The sequence below is a fragment of the Ochlerotatus camptorhynchus genome, unplaced genomic scaffold (assembly GCF_037179485.1).
Source record: "Ochlerotatus camptorhynchus isolate MF236.1 unplaced genomic scaffold, CSIRO-AGI_Acam_v1.1 ptg000130l, whole genome shotgun sequence".
Lineage (NCBI taxonomy): Eukaryota > Metazoa > Arthropoda > Insecta > Diptera > Culicidae > Ochlerotatus > Ochlerotatus camptorhynchus.
The window spans coordinates 2692544-2712794 of record NW_027040620.1 but is presented as its reverse complement, the minus strand read 5'-3'; the positions used below and the strand labels follow the sequence as shown (position 1 = coordinate 2712794).

General features: G+C 39.9%; 1 protein-coding gene across 1 annotated transcript; it reads right to left on the bottom strand.

Moving 5' to 3' along the window:
* Positions 1-3314: 3314 nt before the first annotated feature.
* Positions 3315-4745, bottom strand: LOC135700217 (uncharacterized). The gene is made up of 3 exons (XM_065220660.1): positions 4336-4745; positions 4006-4181; positions 3315-3946 (listed from the first exon to the last, which is right to left on the bottom strand). The coding sequence occupies exons 1-3, from the start codon at positions 4713-4715 to the stop codon at positions 3318-3320; spliced, it is 1185 nt and encodes a 394-aa protein (XP_065076732.1). The 5' UTR covers positions 4716-4745; the 3' UTR covers positions 3315-3317.
* Between the last annotated feature and the right edge of the window lie 15506 nt (positions 4746-20251).

Below are 20251 nucleotides of genomic sequence, written 5' to 3'. Positions count from 1 at the left end.
TAATCGTCGAGGATGTGACGAATGGTTCCGTTTTCAGACCACAACTGCAAATCGCTTGCCAAATCCCAGCACATCTCCACGTCCAATCGCGATGTAAAATTTTTGACCGGGAAGCTGCTTAAAATCGAGTTTGTCATATGTTTCGTCATCGAGCAAAGTGCAGCCTTGCACTTTTTTTTGGCCACGGAATTCTGCTTCATGTGGTTCGGATGTTTACTGGCATTGTACGACTTGCATCCTTCCCTGGCAAGGATGTTCCCCACCGTTTGAATGTAGGCGTTGTATCTTCTGGCCACATCTCGGATCGAAAGACCTGGTTTGGCTTTAACGCACCTCAACACCTGACGATCCCTGGCTCCCGGTTTTTCGTAGGTCCGCTGTTTCCTTTCCACACTCAGGTGTTTTCGGCATCTGCAGCACTTTAGTCAGCTCTCCGGATTTATCAGGTGTTTGTGCACAATATTTTTTCTTCTTTCGAGTTCCATTTGACGTTATTTCTAAACGCGATCGACTACTTTGATCAAACTTGCACCCGTTGTTCTCTACATAAGTGTAAATAAACCACTGTCAAAGATTTTGGATTCCCAACACTAGAGGCGTAAAAGTAAATTAGTACGCCTCTCGCGCGCGGCTAGCACGTGAGTCAGCCTTTAGTTAAAATTGTTAGTTGGGATGGAAACGACAAGGTTCACTTCCAAATCCAAAGTTGATCCACTCAAACCCCAGTCAATTCCTTGATTGAAGCTTTGCGGAGCACTGCTAGCAGCACAAGTTCTCGAGAAAACTTTACCAAAGACACGTAACGTCTAAATATTACAGCAAAAGCTCTGGGACTTTTCCGGCTAAATTCCTATTCTGAACTACTTAAAGTTGTTTAAACTGTCAAATAACGCAACTTTGCCCAAAACGGCAGATTGCTATCATCAATATACATGACGGAATCTAGGAATATTCAGTGTAAGTATTTTGGTACAGGGTCGTGAGGGGGCGGCTTGATTTCTTCACAATTGTTTATCATTTTTCATGTACTTTCATATCATTACTGAACTGTTTTTGCTTGTTTATGATTTGGAAGTTGAGTCATTTTCGTATAAAATAACGTATCAAATATTGTTGATAGCAAGATGCTCCGTAAAGTTAACGCGATTGAGCCTTCCAAATAAACGAACTAGCCTTTTTTTAAATGCGGTACACGGGCTTACAAAAATAACTATTACATTTTAGTTGTTGGGTGATTAATCACCAAACTGCTGATAATAAGATGGAGATTTGCATACCAAGATACATTCTTCAAGACGTCCAACTTCTTAAATCAACCATTTCAGCGCATATAATAAAACGCCTGTTTTGATACCCCGACACCCCTGCACAGTAGTTCAGAATAGGAATTTAGCCGGAAAAGTAGTCTTTGGTAAAGTTTTCTCGTCAACTTGTGCTGCTAGCAGTGCTCCGCAAAGCTTCAATCGAGGAATTGACTGGGGTTTGAGTGGATCAACTTTGGATTTGGAAGTGAACCTTGACGTTTCCATCCTTATCATGACTTCGAATGTTGAAACATCCACCGTATGCCTTCATATTCACATTCGTGACGCATAGAATCTAGATTTGTACCTCTCGAGGAATGAATGACTACGAAACGATCTATCCGGATAATGTTGAGGATCGGTAGTTGGACGTGCAATCTTTTCCGACTCTTCATCCATCGTCGAAGGCAACGGTTAATCCCAATCTAATCTTTTGCCGCCTGTATCTTCCAACGTCTATAGGAGTTGCATGTAGACCTTGGCAGTTGTGATGGTGGCACCGATGAAGCCCAATATAAAATTTATAATTTAGTCAATGAGTATGAAAGGATTATGGATTCATTCCAAATAGACAGTTTTAGCTCCAGGATAGTTTATAAGGTATGCAGCTAAACTTATTTGGTTTGGTTTCAACAGTCATACTAGGTAATTCTCGAGCAAATAGAGCCTCTGTCATCGATAGTATGTGTTGATCAGTATTAGCATAGAGGTAACTCTAAGACTAGGGGCCTCCCTTAGCTCAGTCGGTAAAGGCGCAGCTACAAAGCAAGAGTATGCTGGAAGTGGCTGGGTTCGATTCCCGGTCCGGTCTAATAACTGTGGAAGTGCATCTAGAACACTAAGTTGAGAGCACGCAATAAGCTAATATGCGATAAGCCATAAGCTTGAAATGCGAAGAAGAAGAAGAACTCTAAGATTAGAAGGTCCCGAAGAAACGTGCTCAACTTTTTGGCTCAGCTCTGGTACTCTCTTCGGTCCCAAGCTAATCGATGTACCCCTCGAAACATAGGAAAATCAAAGAAATGCTATATTGATGAAGCCATTTCCATCTTCTATATAAAGCGGAATACGATCATCTGCGAAGTCGCGTCTTTGAAATAGCACATGTACATACGCCTGAAATAGCACATGTACATACGCCTACATACACAGAAAATAAACCTCAACCTTATTGGAATAACGAGGTTTAAAGTCTTCGGATGGACAATTGAAAGCGTACCCGCGAAATTCCTCAACATCTTCGTTACGGGGGAAAGACAGCCAGGCGGTCTTTCGAAGTTTGTAGTGTGCGTCCTCAGTGTTCTCTCGAAGTGTGTAAAGTTATAACCGTCCACTCTACGATTTGAATGAATTTAAATACTACTTCTCCCAAGAAAATGATCTCACTGGACCTGGATTGCGTGGATGTGTTTTTGATTCTAGGAAAATTTGCGTTTTAAGCCATTGTTTTCGTTTGGTTGTTCCACCTATTTCAATTGTTGGCCTAGATTGACTTGGAACATCCACTTTATAAATTGTAGACTGTAATTTTCACAATATCAACTTTATGCACTTGAGACATATATGCAATTACAGGCGGTACCAGTGATAGTACATCATTCATGGCTTTCTCTAGCATAACCAAAGGCGCATTTACTACGGTCTAACGACTACTACGCGTTCGTTTATTTTCCATCTATCAACCATCGTCAGTCGACTAAAGACTTCCATATGATCCAACGATTTTCCGTTTTCGCGTGCATAAGTAAATCAGCCGAGCCTCGTTGCAGCTCGCGAACTGCTTAGCACTCATTTTCACCTACATCATAATCTTCATCTTATTCTCACGCTTATCTCTAATTTAAACGTGATTCGTTTGTGTTCGTTTTATCAGTCAGTGCTGGCGCTAGTCGTCAGTTGGATTCAAATTTTCTAGTAAACTAATTTTTATATAATAAATAAAAAAAAACACATTCGCTTTTGCTTGCGACCGCGTGTGAAAACAGACACTTCGCTTTCAGGGTACGGTAAGATTCATTCCTTCTCCGAGGGTTTGCTCCTGTCCGTGTCCGAAATCGTCAGCTTAGGTGTCAACACCGATGGTTTACTGTTTCCGGTCAGTACGCTAGATTCTTCGGCTTCGATATCACGAATGTGCTGCGAGATCCTTTTGGTTCTTGGTGGCGGTACAGGTGGGCTGATGGATATGGCCGAGTCCTGTGCGCTCGCTTCCATATGTTGGGCCATCTTTTGGTTCTTGTCGCGGTTCCAGCGCATCAGAGCCTTTATCCGCCCCCCATGATAGTGATAAATATAGAGTGCAGCAAATCCACATAGGACAAGAAAAAGCGATAAAATGGCAACCAGTGGTCCCATGTACTTGACGGGTGGCATTTCCTCGTCGACGTTTGTTCCGTTGCCGGTTGCTCCACTCGCACCCTGGTCCGGTGTGACGGCAGGCACTCTGGTTGGCGTTGGGCGATATCCTGGTCGAAGCGGAGTACGATTCCCATTGTCACTGGTATCGCCAATTGACACATCAGAACAAGCACGGAATTCTTCCTGAGGGCCACAACCGACCGCCCCATTACCATCCGGACACATTCCCCAGTTGTTACCGGCAATGTATTTCCACTGGATAACGCAATTGGTGCACTGAAAACCTAAAAGAAAGAACCAGTGATAACCGTAAAATTCGTACAAATTCAACCGCAATAGATACTTTGAGGAAGTTCTGCCTTCATTTCGTAAATTCGACTGCCATTGCGAGGATAAAAACGAGTCTCCAAATCGTTCGGGTGCGGTATACTCGGTGTACCGCTGAGGATCTTCAAAACATGTTTGTCCAAACATTCCTGCTGTGCTTTCACGTTCTCGCAGATTCGGAACTCAAAGTATCTGAAAAAGGAGATTTTTTATTTTTATTCTATCATCCCAACCAGTGTTGGAAGAGTTCGCGATATTTCACGAAGTTCACCAAGGGAAAAGTTCGCGAGTCATAGTGAGTTTTCGCGAACTTTTCCATCACTGATCCCATCCATCCATCACTTACCCCATGTGACTGGCAGTGAGCTCCACTCTCACCGTAATCACCGATCCAGCTTTGTAGCGCCTCACAATCACTCCTTGACCCCATTTGCCACCGTACTCGTGAGGTCTCGGTTTCGGCACGTCGAACGCATCGCCACACTCGCCGCACTTGCCGTCGTTCTTCTGCCATTGCCGATTGAATCCCCCGCAGTACAGCTCATGGTCGTTGTAGTTTGGCGGCGTCGAAAATCCGTACCTCCAGGCGGACGCTCGACTCGGTGGCTCTATCAGTCTACCATGACCGTTGCAAAGTGTCACCAAGGTCAGCAACAGCAGCAGGGCAGTGAAACCCCGTACAGCTTCCAGCAACGGGGTTTGGGCGTCCGCTTTCCGCCCCGTCATCGTTCGCAGTCCGTCAGAGTGAGTATCTGCAATTAGACCGATTAAGAAAAACGTGCGAATTAGATGCTAACCAGAAAAGCGTTAAGCTATTGTTGGCGAAGACCGGGGGACACCGACCGTGATCCAAACTCGACAACGACTGGTTGCTGTTTGCAAGAAGGTGGAGAACAAAACGACTCTTTATGTTGAACCATATGGGGGGAGAGGGAGGAGTCTTTAGGTGAAATCGAGTTTAGATTTTTGGTTTTCCTTTGCAATAGTCTTCACTGACGGCTAAGACCAGTTTGGCTCATCTCACCTTTAGATTATTTGTTTCTTGCTGCGTAGCGTGTCTTGACGTGCATATTGGTAATGGAGAACAGCCCATAATGCACCCCTGGGGTAAAATGCCCACTTATAGAAAAACAGCGATAACTTTTCCTCAGATGCATTTTCCGGGTAATGGTTTGTGATTGTTTTCAACTGGAGGTTTAACAAATAATTCTTGATCATAAAATCATGTATTGACTTACTGATTCCTTAAAAAAATTGCATTTTGTGCAAAACAGGACACAGTTGTTAAAATCATCGACTGTAAATTAAGCTTTTATCATCATGTATCACAAAAAAAAATTAAAAAATTTACGTTTCGTATATTTTTTAGATATTTTACTTGATGAATCACAGTTTAACATTCTATTGAGATTTTGAGACCTTATTTCTGATGTAACATAAAGAAATAATCATTTGAAATACCGCATCCCTTTGCATTATCTACTTGCAGGGGTTATGGTTTGTTTACCATGGGGTGCATTTTACCCCAATGTTGTGGTGCGTTTTGGCCATTGTTGTCGTGCGTTTTGTCCCAATGTTGTGGTGCATATTGCATCATGAATCAGGCGTTTTGACCCGATATCATTTTGGAAGCAATTTAAAAAATACCTTGAAAGTCATGGAAAATCATCCTTTTGTAGTTCTAAATCACTTGATCTTTGTAGAAAACATGGTACTGAACCAAACGCCATTACTTTCTTCTTGATTTTAGCTTCCATTCGCCAGCCATTGACGATTTTGCTTAAACGGTGCGTTTTGCACCATCCTACCCTAAATGGTTTTCAACTAAGAATGATGATGGGTGTAACCAAGATAACTGCAAAAATGCGCCACAGTTGGATACTATGTGTCGTATGAACAAACTTTAAATAGTTGGTTTCATGATTGGTTATGATCTGGATTTGCACGAGAATTTAAAGCGTTATATGAGAAATGGAATGAAATTATGCATTTTCTTATCAAAAATCCAAAAATAGCTCAATTAATAGAACTTAGAACAACTTTGTTGAAGACTGCAAATTGATTTGACATGTATACATACAGTTGTTAACTTTTTACTTTAGACTAAGTACAACGAACGTTGAATCGATTTGCGGTCTTCGACAAATTGAGCTATTTTTTGGTTTTGTGACAAGCAAATTAAAAGTTCCTTCAATTTCCCATACATTTTCCTGTACACAATTTCAAAATTCACCCGTAAATCCAGATCATAATCAAATTCGTTCAAATTTGGCACAATCTTTGGGGACCTCAATACGCTTTGAAAGAGCATTGGAGAACTGGGTGTTGTGACCCGCAATATAAACTTGATCCACCTTAATGAATATATTTGCACATCCGTCAACAATTTCTCGCAAATAACAACTCAATCATTAAAATCAACATTACCAATAAATTGGGGATTGTCTTTTCTGTCCAATGTTGGCGTTACTTTGCGTGATTGAATGCTTGTTTGCAAGAAATCTGTGAAGGAATGCAGTATTTCATACTGCTTCATACCTTGCTTGATGCTCGGCCGATCTGTTGAGTTTCCTCCGAAAGGTAGACCTATGTCAGCAGATTTGACCTCCACCAAGTCATACATCGCTGCCGGCAGTGGACCCCTCAACAATTGGGGGTCAATGTTGGTGACTCTACCCTCGACCTCGACCTTCAAGTTTTACCAACGGCCTTACTTACGGAATTCTTAATCTTAATCATATTATGACTAGACTACCTCCCCCTTTGTCATTCGCCCCAGGAAACCCCCGACGAAGCAAATCCGACAGCTTTTATCTGACAGCAAACCAACAACAACGACAGCAAACAAGCAAGTTACTTTACCTCAAGACAGCTTAGGGGACTGAAGACCCACCCATTTTAAGATTTAAAATTACTAAACCTTGTGATTTGGGGAAACCCCTTCTGGGGTTCCCGGAGATGAACCAGCCTTGGGCAGAAATCTCCCAAATAAAGAAATCCAATTCAATCCAATCCTGTTCATAAACTACAGCATTCCCTCCATATATACAGGGTGGTACCGTCCACTAATCGCTATTTCTCGTTTGTCCTTGAATCAATTACGATGAAAGCCAAAATAGCGGTGGGTGGACGGTACCACACATATGGAGGGAATTCTGTACGTAGAAACTTGGAAGAGGGGGGGGGGGGAATTGTCGAGTGTCTCTACGTTTCTATAAAAATTGTATGGACGATTGCCTACGCGGGTGGAGGGGTCTATGTAGTTTAAGAACAGTCCTTTATCTGGCTCCTGTACAGCATTATAAATAAATATTCCGGAGATATAACCAAATAAGAGAATTTATGCACTCAGAAGCGATTTTACTGGTTCTACTTTTTTTTTGCATCTGACTTCCATAGAACTGTGACTCATTTTCCTCAGAGATGGCTCGACCGGTTTGAGTGCAACCGGTTTAATTTGGTTTGTATCTGACTCTCGTAGAATCCTGAAGATTTTTTTCTCGATCGGATGTTTGGTTCCACAGGGGCCTCCCTTAGTTCAGTCGGTAAACGCACAGCTATAAAGCAAGACCATGCTGGGGCGGCTGGGCTCGATTCTCAGACCGGTCTAGGAATTATTCGGTTTGACAAATTTCTCGACTTCTCTGGGCATAAATTGTTCTTGCCATACTAATGCAAAAATGATACACGCAAAACACATTTCTCTTACATCCAATGTAAGGTTGGATTCACTACATCCTCTGCATTTGTTTCATCCAACAAATGTAATGGCAGTTCTTGCTATGTACCTACTTTCTCTAGAGTGCATATTTTTGTATAAAACTTTCACGAGATGATTTTCTAGACGTAATGCATTTGGGGAAACAAAGACTTACCTTGCGTCACTGATATACGTTGGTCTACTCGTAACTCTCACGCAAAATGTTCCCATTTCTCACGCTCCCGAACAGTGAGCAAGCGCACGACTCATCGGTGATCTGGTACTTCAAACAAACCGATGATGCAAACGCTAAGCTAAGCTAAGTAATGCATTTGGGGAAACAAACTTTGTACGAAACATTAGCTAACATACAAATTACAAAATTATTTTAGAAACCTTCCGGCGACCATATTACAGAATCTGTTTACGTCGCCAAACATTGCAAATTTTGCATACTTTTCGACTCTCATTAATTAGCCTCTAAAAATTTAATCTCATTTGGTAAGAAACTGACTGGGCACAATCCATTTGAAGTTTATATGGAAATAACCATAAGAAATACATAGCAAAAAAATTATTTTGATATCACATCAAAGATGATGCACTTCAATCGTGTTAAAAATGTGGTGTAATATTACTTGCCAAAAAGGACAAAGTTAACTCTCATAAAGCCAAAATTGTTAAATCCTTTAAATTTGTCGAATCTCTTAACGGAATCCCTTTATGAAGAGCTTTGAGTGGGTTGGTTTATTTCCTTTAAATTAAGTTATAATTGCTTATCTTTTGACAGATACGCGTATTTCGTCTACTACTTGCAGACTTAATCAGTGCCAAGTACTCAACACCACTGAAGAATCCATCTTTTATCAATGAGTTATATACTAATCAATTTTTTGCTGATTTTTAGTACCTATTGATTAGTATATAACTCGTAGATAAAATATGGATTCTTCAGTGGTGTTGAGTACTTGGCACTGATTAAGTCTGCAAGTAGTAGACGAAATACGCGTATCTTTCAAAAGATAAGCAATTATAATGGAATTTAAAGGAAATAAACCAACCCACTCAAAGCTCTTCACAAAATTGTTACTTGGGTTATGAAACGCTGATAGCATTTATTTAATTTTAAAGTTAAAAAAATAATGCTTGTGATTTTGTAGAAAATGTACATCCATATAAACTAATTGGTCACTGTAAAAGGCACATTTTTTATTTATTTTGAAATCGATTTTACATCACACATGAAAGTTATAACAAAATGGCAACACTGCATGCACGAAGGTGCTTTGTGAGTCAGCCGGTCTATATGACGTACGTTCTTCTTCCTCTTGGATAGCGGAAGAATATTGACGAAGTGAAATAAAAATCAGTTTTTCAACAATCCAGTATTTTACGATCGCTTATGGCCGCCACAACCTGGCTGAGTTTCTGGTAGGGAACATAAGATTTGAAGTTTGTCTTGTGTCGTTTGACGTGTTAACGTTCAAATTTGAACGTTTACACGTCAAACGACACAACCCAAACGTCAAATCATATGTTCCCTACCAAAAACTCAGTCAGATTGTACCGGCCATAAGCGCTGGTAAAATGCTGGATACTCGTCATCAATATTACCTTTTCAATGATATCGTCAGTATGTCAATTTATTGTCAATGTATTGATCCGTGTAACGAGCGCTTAAGCGTGTTGTCACTCACGTTGTCAATATTTCTGTATTGATAATATTGTAAGGAAAATTGACAATACGATGTTTATCAATACATTGACATGTGTAATGGGCGCTTAAGAGTAACTACAATATCAAATATAGAAGACTCCAGATAGCCAGGTCAATAGACGGTCACAGGACCGAATTTGTGATGTAATTAATAAGTTTTAAAATAAATGTTAGATGTGTAGTGTAGTGTCTTACATTCCGCGGAACTACCATAAACCGGACTAATTCATATTGATCTTCGTCAAGCTTCGTCTACAATTTGGCTAAACTTGGTGAGATCGTTCCATTTTGTAAATTTTTATCTTTTCAAACCAGTAACGTTGGGAGATCACCTTTTTGTGGTGCGTTACTGGTATAAGTCGTGACAACTTCAAACTAGGGAATCAGGATTTTCCAGTAATCAAAGGATCACACTTTTTATGACTTGATAATAGTGGGTAGTGACCACCAGTTCTGCATTACTATATTGTATATTTCAAATCAAAAATATTGTTTATGTTCAAAGATATCACATAATCCTTTTCCCTTTGTCCTTCTTCTTTTCCTTTCCCTCTACTCTTTTCAGAAAGCGATAAAGGTGCTATACCCATAAGCAGTGGTGGCACGAGTCCTGGAGTTTAACATTTTTTCCTTAACATTTGATACTTTTTGCGATAACCATTGTGACGACATACAAAAACAAACTGGCAAGCGGCAAAAATGTCATGACATTTCTAAACTGTTTTCTGCCAGCGACAGAACATTTTCGTACAAAGAAGCAGACAAGACCGGCGGCACGCGCGACATAAATTTATGTCGTGTAGAATTTTGCTGATTTCTGGCTAATTACTGCATGTATTTGATGTTTATTGTATGGAATTAAAAGATAAGAATGAAGACTGACCACTCATAAGCATTGATGTTAAAATTATGCGTAAATAAGGGAGTTGGTAATTTACTGTCACACGCAAGCCTGCAGCTAAAATTTCATTACAATAAACTGTTTGGAAAAATCAGGCTGCGAGATTTTATTTATTCTCTACCTCCGCTGTTCGCTTGGAATGTAGTTATAAATGGCCGCCCGTGTGCTGGCTGTTTTGTTTCGCTTTGGACGATGGTTTTTCAAAAAATGTACTGTTGCCACCTCTGCCCATAAGTCATAAAAGGCTAGGACACGAGTTAGTGCTCATGCCCAACCGTCAGAAGAAAATTGAGCATCACTTAACCTTTCTAGCTTTGATGCTTCCAACGACCAACCAATCATATAATTACCAAAATCGGATCGTACGGAACAAGATTTCCACGTTTCATCCTTTTATTGGATTCTGAAGAATCGTGTTTAAATCTTCGATTTAAACAGGCCCGATATTTTCTGAAACATCTTGCCCCTTAAATGCTGCACAGTAGGCCTGGCCGTTTTATATCAAATAGACAAGAAAAATGATGTAGGAATATATACCTATATATCATTTTCCAGGATGCTTTCAAGAACTGGCTATGTTGGTGTTAGATTAGATTAGATTAGATTAGATTAGATATGAGGGGTAGTGTCTTAAATAAATTGTTTTCAATATTAAATTAACTGTATAGTTGTGTACTGAATGAATAGTGATTAGTGTCGTAAAAGGAAACCGGAAGAAATCCCAAGGAATCGGTTCTCCCAGACCGTATAGGAAGGATCTCCTTTTTCCAAAATTCCACCCAAGGAGGAAGAACCAGCACCCAGGTACAATATTTGGTCCTTCGAGCCGGATGACCGAGGAAAGATCATCCCAATTCGCCAAAACCTGATACGATCACAGTGGCCATCCGCCATTGGAAAGCGATTAGGATCGCTGAATTGCGCCAACTACACAATTCGCCATCTCGATCGCTATCCACGGTGATCGATCGCCATCGTGAAAGGTTCACAAAGCCACTATCAGCCACCCATTCTGCACTTTGAGGACAAAGGACAAAGCTGGGTAAGGGTTCACTGATTGGTCCCACAAGTGGGTACACATTAGTAATATGTCCAGCCGGAGCTACACAGCAAAAAAATAATTTTGATATCACATCAAAGTGGATGCACTACAATCATGTCGAAAATTTCATGTAATTTTTATGACCACATAAATAAACAAATGCAGTTAAAGCAGCGTAATGTCAGTTCATGCATTGTATTAATGATAATTTTGTCCTTTTTAGCAAGTAATATTACACCATATTTTCGACATGATTGTAGTGCATCCACTTTGATGTGATATCAAAATTATTTTTTTGCTGTGTAGTTTTGAAATATTGGCTAACTCTACTCTTCTCCGTACGAGCACTACACATATTGCACTATCAAACAACATCAACTGCAAGCCTAGGGAATCAATTCTGTTCACCAAAAATCTGCACAAAGTATCATCCGTCAACCAAATCATCTACTCAACCAATGGGCAGGCCGCCCTGGTTCGTCCAGGTAATTAAAAGCATAGTTATATGTCCAGCTATTGCCTGGTTTTGCGGACATTCTACACACAAAATCGTTTTAATTTCCATGAATGCACCTAAATCATCACTGGAGCAAACCAAAACAAGCAGCTGCATCAATTCACCACGAACAGCAGTATCGTCGCTTACCACCATCATCACGTTTTCACGTTTCAATATTATGAATTCGAAAACCTTTGAACAAGCACACAACAAAGTTATTCCTCTGTAATTCAAACAAATTGCACTTTTCCGAAGCGGAAGTGGCGACTTCATTACCCAGACACATCTCAACGGGTAACCCATTCTCCTTCTGTTTAGAGTTGACAAATTTCCAAAAATATCGTGGATGTCTTCGTAGGTTTTCCTGAGTTAGTTTGCAGTAGCGTTTGTACAGATAACGGTTATGATACAATAAAATAGTACTAGCACAAGCGAAATGCTGCTTGGCAAAAGGACAGTAGGTTCAGAGTAGAAACACTGGAATAAGACACCAGCGGAGAAAAAAAAAAACGCATGAATTTGGCAACAAGATAAACATCAAAGCAATCCTGGCATTACTTGCATTTGTAAATGCTTGCGAGTGACTGCGCAAATGCACCGACGAGCGAGTTCATGAGTGATTGTTAAAGGATTTTAATACTCCCCCCTAATTGAAGCAAACCATTTGTAAACATTGCAGATTGGAACCGCTTTTGACAGTTCAATTGGAATCATAACAGTGTCTCCGCTGGTCTCTTATTCCAGTGTTTCTAGTTCAGAGTACTTTGGATCTTAGACGTTTGAGTCGTCATAAATGTGTATTTCCCTAAGGTATTTTCAAATATGGTCTTCCTAGTGGAACAAAATCAACCAAGTAACTCTTCAACACACTGGTGAAGTACTCTACAGCAATCTCAATATCTTCAGCGGATTCAAGGATGTGCCAGTCAGTGTGGCGAAGCGCTTCAAATAATCCTTGAACATCAGAGCGGTGAATGTCAAGTCCAGGTTCGTCCGGGTAACTCTCAAATTCAGTAGGCTGTGAGAGACTAAAAGGCGGGATGATTGGCATCGAGAATAGAGAGCGGTTCTACAGCTTCTTCTGAGCGTTGCTTCATTCACCAAATCGAAATCCAAGATTCGCATGTAAATGGTATCAGCTAAGTAAATCATTCTTGCGATCAGGTGGATGGTAAATTATACCAATACTAACTGAACAGTGATGCAGTTTCAACATAACCCAGAGCTGTGCTAGAGATACGTTTACCGGAGTGAGATCAATCAAAAGCGTAGAAATGAGTTGCAATAGCGATCAACACTCCATCGCCACGTGATTTATTACTGTTAACATTGCTGCGATCTGTTCTGAAAACGGTGTATGAATCTCCGAAAAGTTGCGACGAAAATATTTTGTCATCGAAGCCATGTTTCCTTAAGTACTATAACGCCATAATGACAATTCGTGCGCACTCCTCGAACATTTAGGTAGTACACCTTTTATTTGTTATTAGAAACTGAGACCAGTTCGTTGCAAGCAAGCGTAACGGGAATTGACACAGAAGAATCGTTCTGGAAATTTGATCTACTTGTTTAGCATGCAGTACCATTCACAGCTTCGGCTGGACAAAAACCTAGAATGGCATCGAACTCAGTAGCAGAGTAGGAAGTATGGAAGGATGCGCAGGCAGTGGCATTGGGCCCACTGGCTGGAACGAATGCTGATGCTGTTTGCTCTGGTTCCATGAACGGTAACGGCTGAGCAGCAGGCACCGGGCAGGCATCAGGGCGTGGTACTGTATCAACTACTCCATTAATAAAAGCGGCGCTGTCAATGAGACAGATTTCAGGAAGCGAAGAAGCGATAATATAATCGTAGTTGCCTTGGTTAGCAAGTTGGAATACCCCCTCACCAGCTCCGAATACAGGAACGGAACGACTTGGATGGCAGGATCTTACCTGTTGCCACCGGAGAGTCGCGTCGATCTTCTCGTATAACCGACTAAGGATTACTTTGCACGAAACTGCATAGGTTTGAGAACAATGTTCCTTGATCGTTGGTAGACATATTCTAAGAAAGTTGAAAGGATCTTCGTGTTAAGAGTGAAAGAACTTACAAGGATGTTAGCAGAAATTTTCGTGTGTAGTTGGAAGAATCTTCTGAGGGAAGTCAATATAATCTTTCTGGTAAAAAAGTGGTGACACTCACTGAATATTCCTCACTTTTCAGGGAAAATGAGGAAATATGAGTAAAATCAACCAAACATTTTCTCAATCTTGGAGTATAAGGGCATTGATCACCCCCAATGGAAAGAGATTTTTCGGCATTTGAAATACACTTTTTACTTCTTCTTCGAGGATCTGTGAATCAGAATTGCTTGTTCAAAAGAAAATCTGTGAAGGAATGCTGTATTTCATACTGCTTCATACCTTGCTTGATGCTCGGCCGCTCTGTTGAGTTTCCTCCGAAAGGCAGACCGATGTCAGCAGATTTGACCTCCACCAAGCCAGACATCGCTGCCGGCAGTGGACCCCTCAACGATTGGGGGTCAATGTTGGTGGCTCAACCCTCGACCTCGACCTTCAAGTTTTACCAACGGCCTTACTTACGGAATTCTTAATCTTAATCATATTATGACTAGACTGCCTCCCCCTTTGTCATTCGCCCCAGGAAACCCCCGACTAAGCAAATCCGACAGCTTTTATCTGACAGCAAACCAACAACAACGACAGCAAACAAGCAAGTTACTTTACCTCAAGACAGCTTAGGGGACTGAAGACCCACCCATTTTAAGATTTAAAATTACTAAACCTTGTGATTTGGGGAAACCCCTTCTGGGGTTCCCGGAGATGAACCAGCCTTGGGCAGAAATCTCCCAAATAAAGAAATCCAATTCAATCCAATCCTGTTCATAAACTACAGCATTCCCTCCATATATACAGGGTGGTACCGTCCACTAATCGCTATTTCTCGTTTGTCCTTGAATCAATTACGATGAAAGCCAAAATAGCGGTGGGTGGACGGTACCACACATATGGAGGGAATTCTGTACGTAGAAACTTGGAAGAGGGGAGGGGGGGAATTGTCGAGTGTCTCTACGTTTCTGTAAAAATTGTATGGACGATTGCCTACGCGGGTGAAGGGGTCTACGTAGTTTAAGAACAGTCCTTTATCTGGCTCCTGTACAGCATTATAAAAAATATTCCGGAGATATAACCAAATAAGAGAATTTCTGCAATCAGAAGCGATTTTACTGGTTCCCCTTTTTTTGCATCTAACTTCCATAGAACTGTGTTGTTACTCATTTTCCTCAGAGATGGCTCGACCGGTTTGAGTGCAACCGGTTTAATTTTGTTTGTATCTGACTCTCGTAGAATCCTGATGATTTTTTTCTCGATCGGATGTTTGGTTCCACAGGGGCCTCCCTTAGTTCAGTCAGTAAAGGCACAGCTATAAAGCAAGACCATGCTGGGGCGGCTGGGCTCGATTCTCAGACCGGTCTAGGAATTATTCGGTTTGACAAATTTCTCGACTTTTCTGGGCATAAAGTGTTTTTGCCACACAATCCTACTAATGCAAAAAGGGTATACGCAAAACAAATTTCTCTTATATCCAATGTAGGGTTAGATTTACTACATACTCTGCATATGTTTCATACAACAAATGTAATGATAGTTCTTTCAATGGACTGCAGCGTACAAGCAAGTTTTTTTTTCCAGAGTGCATATTTTTGTATAAAACCTTCACGAGATGATTTTCTAGACGTAATGCATTTAGGGAAACAAACTTTGTACGAAACATCAGTTAACATACAAATTACAACATTATTTTAGAAACCTTCCGGCGACCACATTACAGAATCTTTTTAAGTCGCCAAACATTGCAAATTCTGCATACTTTTCGCCTCCCATTGATAAGCCTCTCAAAATTTGATCTCATTTGGTAAGAAACTGACTTGGCACAATCCATTTGAAGTTTATATGGAAATGACCATGAGAAATCCAAAGTTCTGTACACAGCAAAAAAAAAAAAATTTTGATATCACATCACAGATGATGCACTTCAATCGTGTTGAAAATGTGATGTAATATTACTTGCCAAAAAACTGCAAGGAACTGTAGTAACAATGTACCGTGAACGTGGGTTACTCTGCGTGAGCTGTAATTCCGCGAACTTGTCATTCAAATACCAATTTGGTATATCGAATGTTGTAACTTTTTGACAGGACACCGAAAATACACAGGACAACATGATAACACATATATATGCCTACAAAATGATCGAATTTAATCAAACTGATTGTCAATTGCGCGGAATTACCACTCGTGTGGAACAACCAAAGTTCACGGTATGCAGTTTCCCAAATATAAACTATTATGCTGATGTTTCGGTAAACATTCATAAATGAAAATCATGCATATAATTATAAATTTACCACACGTGTAGATAACCCAAGTAACATTGAAAGATTTATGGAGGATTTATAGCATTCTACAAGTCCAAATCATGGTCTACAGAACTCTCATAAAACCAAAATTGTTACTTGGGTTATGAACCGCTGATAGTATTTATTTTATTTTAAAGTTAAAAAATAAAGCTTGTGATTTTGTAAAAAATGTACATCCATATAAACTAATTGGTGACTGTAAAAAGGCACATTTTTTATTAAGTTTGAAATCGATTTTATATCACACATGAAAGTTTTAACAAAATAGCAACACTGCATGCGCAAAGGTGCTTTGTGAGTCAGCTGGTCTAAATGACGTACGTTCTCCTTCCTCTTGGATAGCGGAAGAATATTGACGAAGTGAAATGAAAATCAGATTGTCAACAATACTCGTCATCAATATTACCTTTTCAATAATATTGTCAGTATGTCAATTTATTGTCAATGTATTGATCCGTGTAACGAGTGCTTAAGCGTGTTGTCATTCACGTTGTCAATATTTATGTATTGATAATATTGTAAGGAAAATTGACAATACGATGTTTGTCAATACATTGACATGTGTAATGGGCGCTTAAGAGTAACTACAATATCAAATATAGAAGACTCCAGATAGCCAAGTCGATAGACGGTCACAGGACCGAATTTGTGATGTAATTAATAAGTTTTAAAATAAATGTTAGATGTGTAGTGTAGTGTCTTACATTCCGCGGAACTACCATAAACCGGACTAATTCATATTGATCTTCGTCAAGCTTCGTCTACAATTTGCCTAAACTTGGTGAGTTCGTTCCATTTTGAAAAAATTTTATCTTTTCAAACCAATTATCGTACTTGCCTTGGTTAGCAAGTTGGAAGACCCCCTCACCAGCTCCGAACACAGGAACGGAACGACTTGGATGGCAGGATCTTACCTGCTGCCACCGGAGAGTCGCGTCAATCTTCTCGTATAACCGACTAAGGATTACTTTGCACGAAACTGCATAGGTTTGAGAACAATGTTCCTTGATCGTTGGTAGACATATTCTAAGAAAGTTGAAAGGATCTTCGTGTTAAGAGTGAAAGAACTTACAAGGATGTTAGCAGAAATTTTCGTGTGTAGTTGGAAGAATCTTCTAAGGGAAGTCAATATAATCTTTCTGGTAAAAAAGTGGTGACACTCACTGAATATTCCTCACTTTTCAGGGAAAATGAGGAAATATGAGTAAAATCAACCAAAAATTTTCTCAATCTTGGAGTATAAGGGCATTGATCACCCCCAATGGAAAGAGATTTTTCGGCATTTGAAATACACTTTTTACTTCTTCTTCGAGGATCTGTGAATCAGAATTGCTTGTTCAATTTCTCAACTAGCAATGCTGCTAGATAAATACATGAACATTTTTTGAAAATGTATTTAAAATGGACAAAAAGTCATTTTGATCCGGGGGTGCATTTTATGTTCCCCCACTATTGAGGTGAGTGAAATATCTCTTAATTTTTATTCATATTCCTAAAAAAATTCCTGGAAAATCGAGAAACATTTTAAGTACTATTTCACTGAGAACCCCACATTTTGCAATTTTGAGTCAAATACGATTTGAGGTACTCTCATGGATCGTGAACTACTGCATTTAAGGTTGTTATTACCGGGTATGTTTTCTGGTAAATCCGGTAAAAAACCGGTAATGGACACATTTGATCATAAATGGAAAATGCTACTCATAAGCAGACAATATGCAACAATCCTTCTATAAGAAAAACACTTGAAATGATTGAGTTCTCATAGCGTATCCCTAGTCACCAACAAGGTTCTAATTATAATAATTACATGCTTACCCAAAGACACGTCTCATATAGTTAGAAGAGGTATCTTTGAGGAGAAAAATTACTTATCTGTTCCCAGGATTACTTTCACTCACTTCGCTATAAAAAATGTTTTTCGGAATTATGGAATCATTGGATGCTATTATGAAAGTTTGTACTTGTCAGTAACAAGAAGAGGTTGGAAGGTATGTATTTGACACATAAAACCTGTCAATTTTGCTTTCAGTGCGTCACAATCAGCGAATTTATGACACGTGAGCGTTCACTCAGAGTGAGCGCTCACTAATCGTAAAATCGCTGATTGTGACGTACTGAAAGCAATAATGACAGGTTTTATGTGTCAAACACCTAGTTTATAACCTTATCTTGTGACTTACAGCTACTAACTATCATTATAATATATAATGATTTCATAATTCCGGAAAACAATTTTGTATAACAAGTGAGTGGAAGCAAGTCTGTCTGTTCCTTTTAAAAGATAAATTATTATTATTGCAATTTTTAAATGATCGACCGCTAAAGATAGATGTCTCATAAGATTCCTTGTGTTAAATTCAATAATCCCTATCTTAAAAACAATATGTGGACACATCCCTACCCATCGAGCAAAATTGAAAAGATCCACGTTAAATCCGATTATCTACGCTACAACCCATGTAATACCCAGAACTGGATCTTTCCAACCGATCATGCACCAATTGTCGCTGGTGAATGTGATTATGCTCACCCCAGACAATCTGTCACCGCCATCCGTTACGTATTTACCTGAACATTATCCACCCAGGAAGGGAATCCCTGTCTAGGTAGGCACTGAACGCATATCACACTCGCCATTTCACGCTAGATTATTATGCAACTTGAGATCGCAATCTTCGATCGCAAATGTTGTCGCGCATCTTTTTCGCTCGTTACAAGCACACAATGTACTCATTGTGCGCTGTCCGCTGTTTGTTTGCTTTCTTTTCATGCTACACTGCCCCTATTATCATCACACCCATTGCTACGGTTTATTGTTGTTTTATTAGATGCACTCGTCGTCGCCGTCGTCGTTGAAATGTACCATCCAGTACACTCCAGAAGTGTTTGCATAAGTCTTCAAGAGCCTCTTTTCCCATGATGCACGTTCGAGTTTGGGTGGTTTGGTTGGTGGGTGCGGATAATTCAAAGGACCCGAAAATGAATTGCCGGTAAGTGCAAGTTACGCAAAAGCGAGTAAATCGAACAGATGAAGTCATTTTTGTCGCTCGTTACTCTACTTTTCAGTGGGTACGCCAAGTACATACTTTCCACTTCTGCTGTAATATGAAATGTTTATGGGTGGCAAACAAATTGCTTGGTACGGCAATTATGTCTAACGGAGGAAAAGTCGTGAGTGTCGATCGCACTTCGGTTGGTGCTAGAAATAGTTCGTTTCATCAACCTATCAATCGGGAAGACATAGAAGCTCAATGCCTCGATGTCTGTTGGTTAACTGATCCTACAAAATCAACAATATGTACATTTTGGTGTAACAAATTCAAAAGGAAAGGGATTTTAGTTTCGTTCCTGCTGTAAATTTGTATCAATTCTAAAGTTTGCTTGTTCTTACAATGTTCATAAAATTTTATTTTTTTTTTCTGATACTACTGAAAGCTTGCCTGGATTTTTTTTTCTTTAGTGCGTACTTTTGTTTATTTGGTTCTACATCAACAGACTGGGTTTATTCCTAAATTTGGCTGCCTTCAAGTGCAATAACTAAAGGAGGATGGTGTGGAACAGTCTTTATCAACGGAGAAACAGCCATAGACAAATGTGGAGCAGTATCGTGAGCGGTGATGAAGCAAAGGTCTAAGCTACGATTGTTCTCATTAACCACGTGGTTGATTTGCTTCAGAGTGGCGATACTGTAATGATCCAAAAGGCTTACAGCTCCAGAGTGAAATGTAGAACGATCGTGGTCCGGATACAGGAATCCACCGTAAAATGATCGCCAAGAAATGGCCGGTAGATTGAAGTTGCCAATGATTATCATCTCATCAGCAGCTGTAGTGATCTCCATTATAGCTCGAATAGACTGACTGTGGTTTTGAAAAAAATCGGCGATCACATGGAACTTCAGGACAGTTTAACTAATTTCAGAAAAATTACAGGAATTTTATAGAATTTTTGAGAAATTTAGAGCATATTAGAGTAA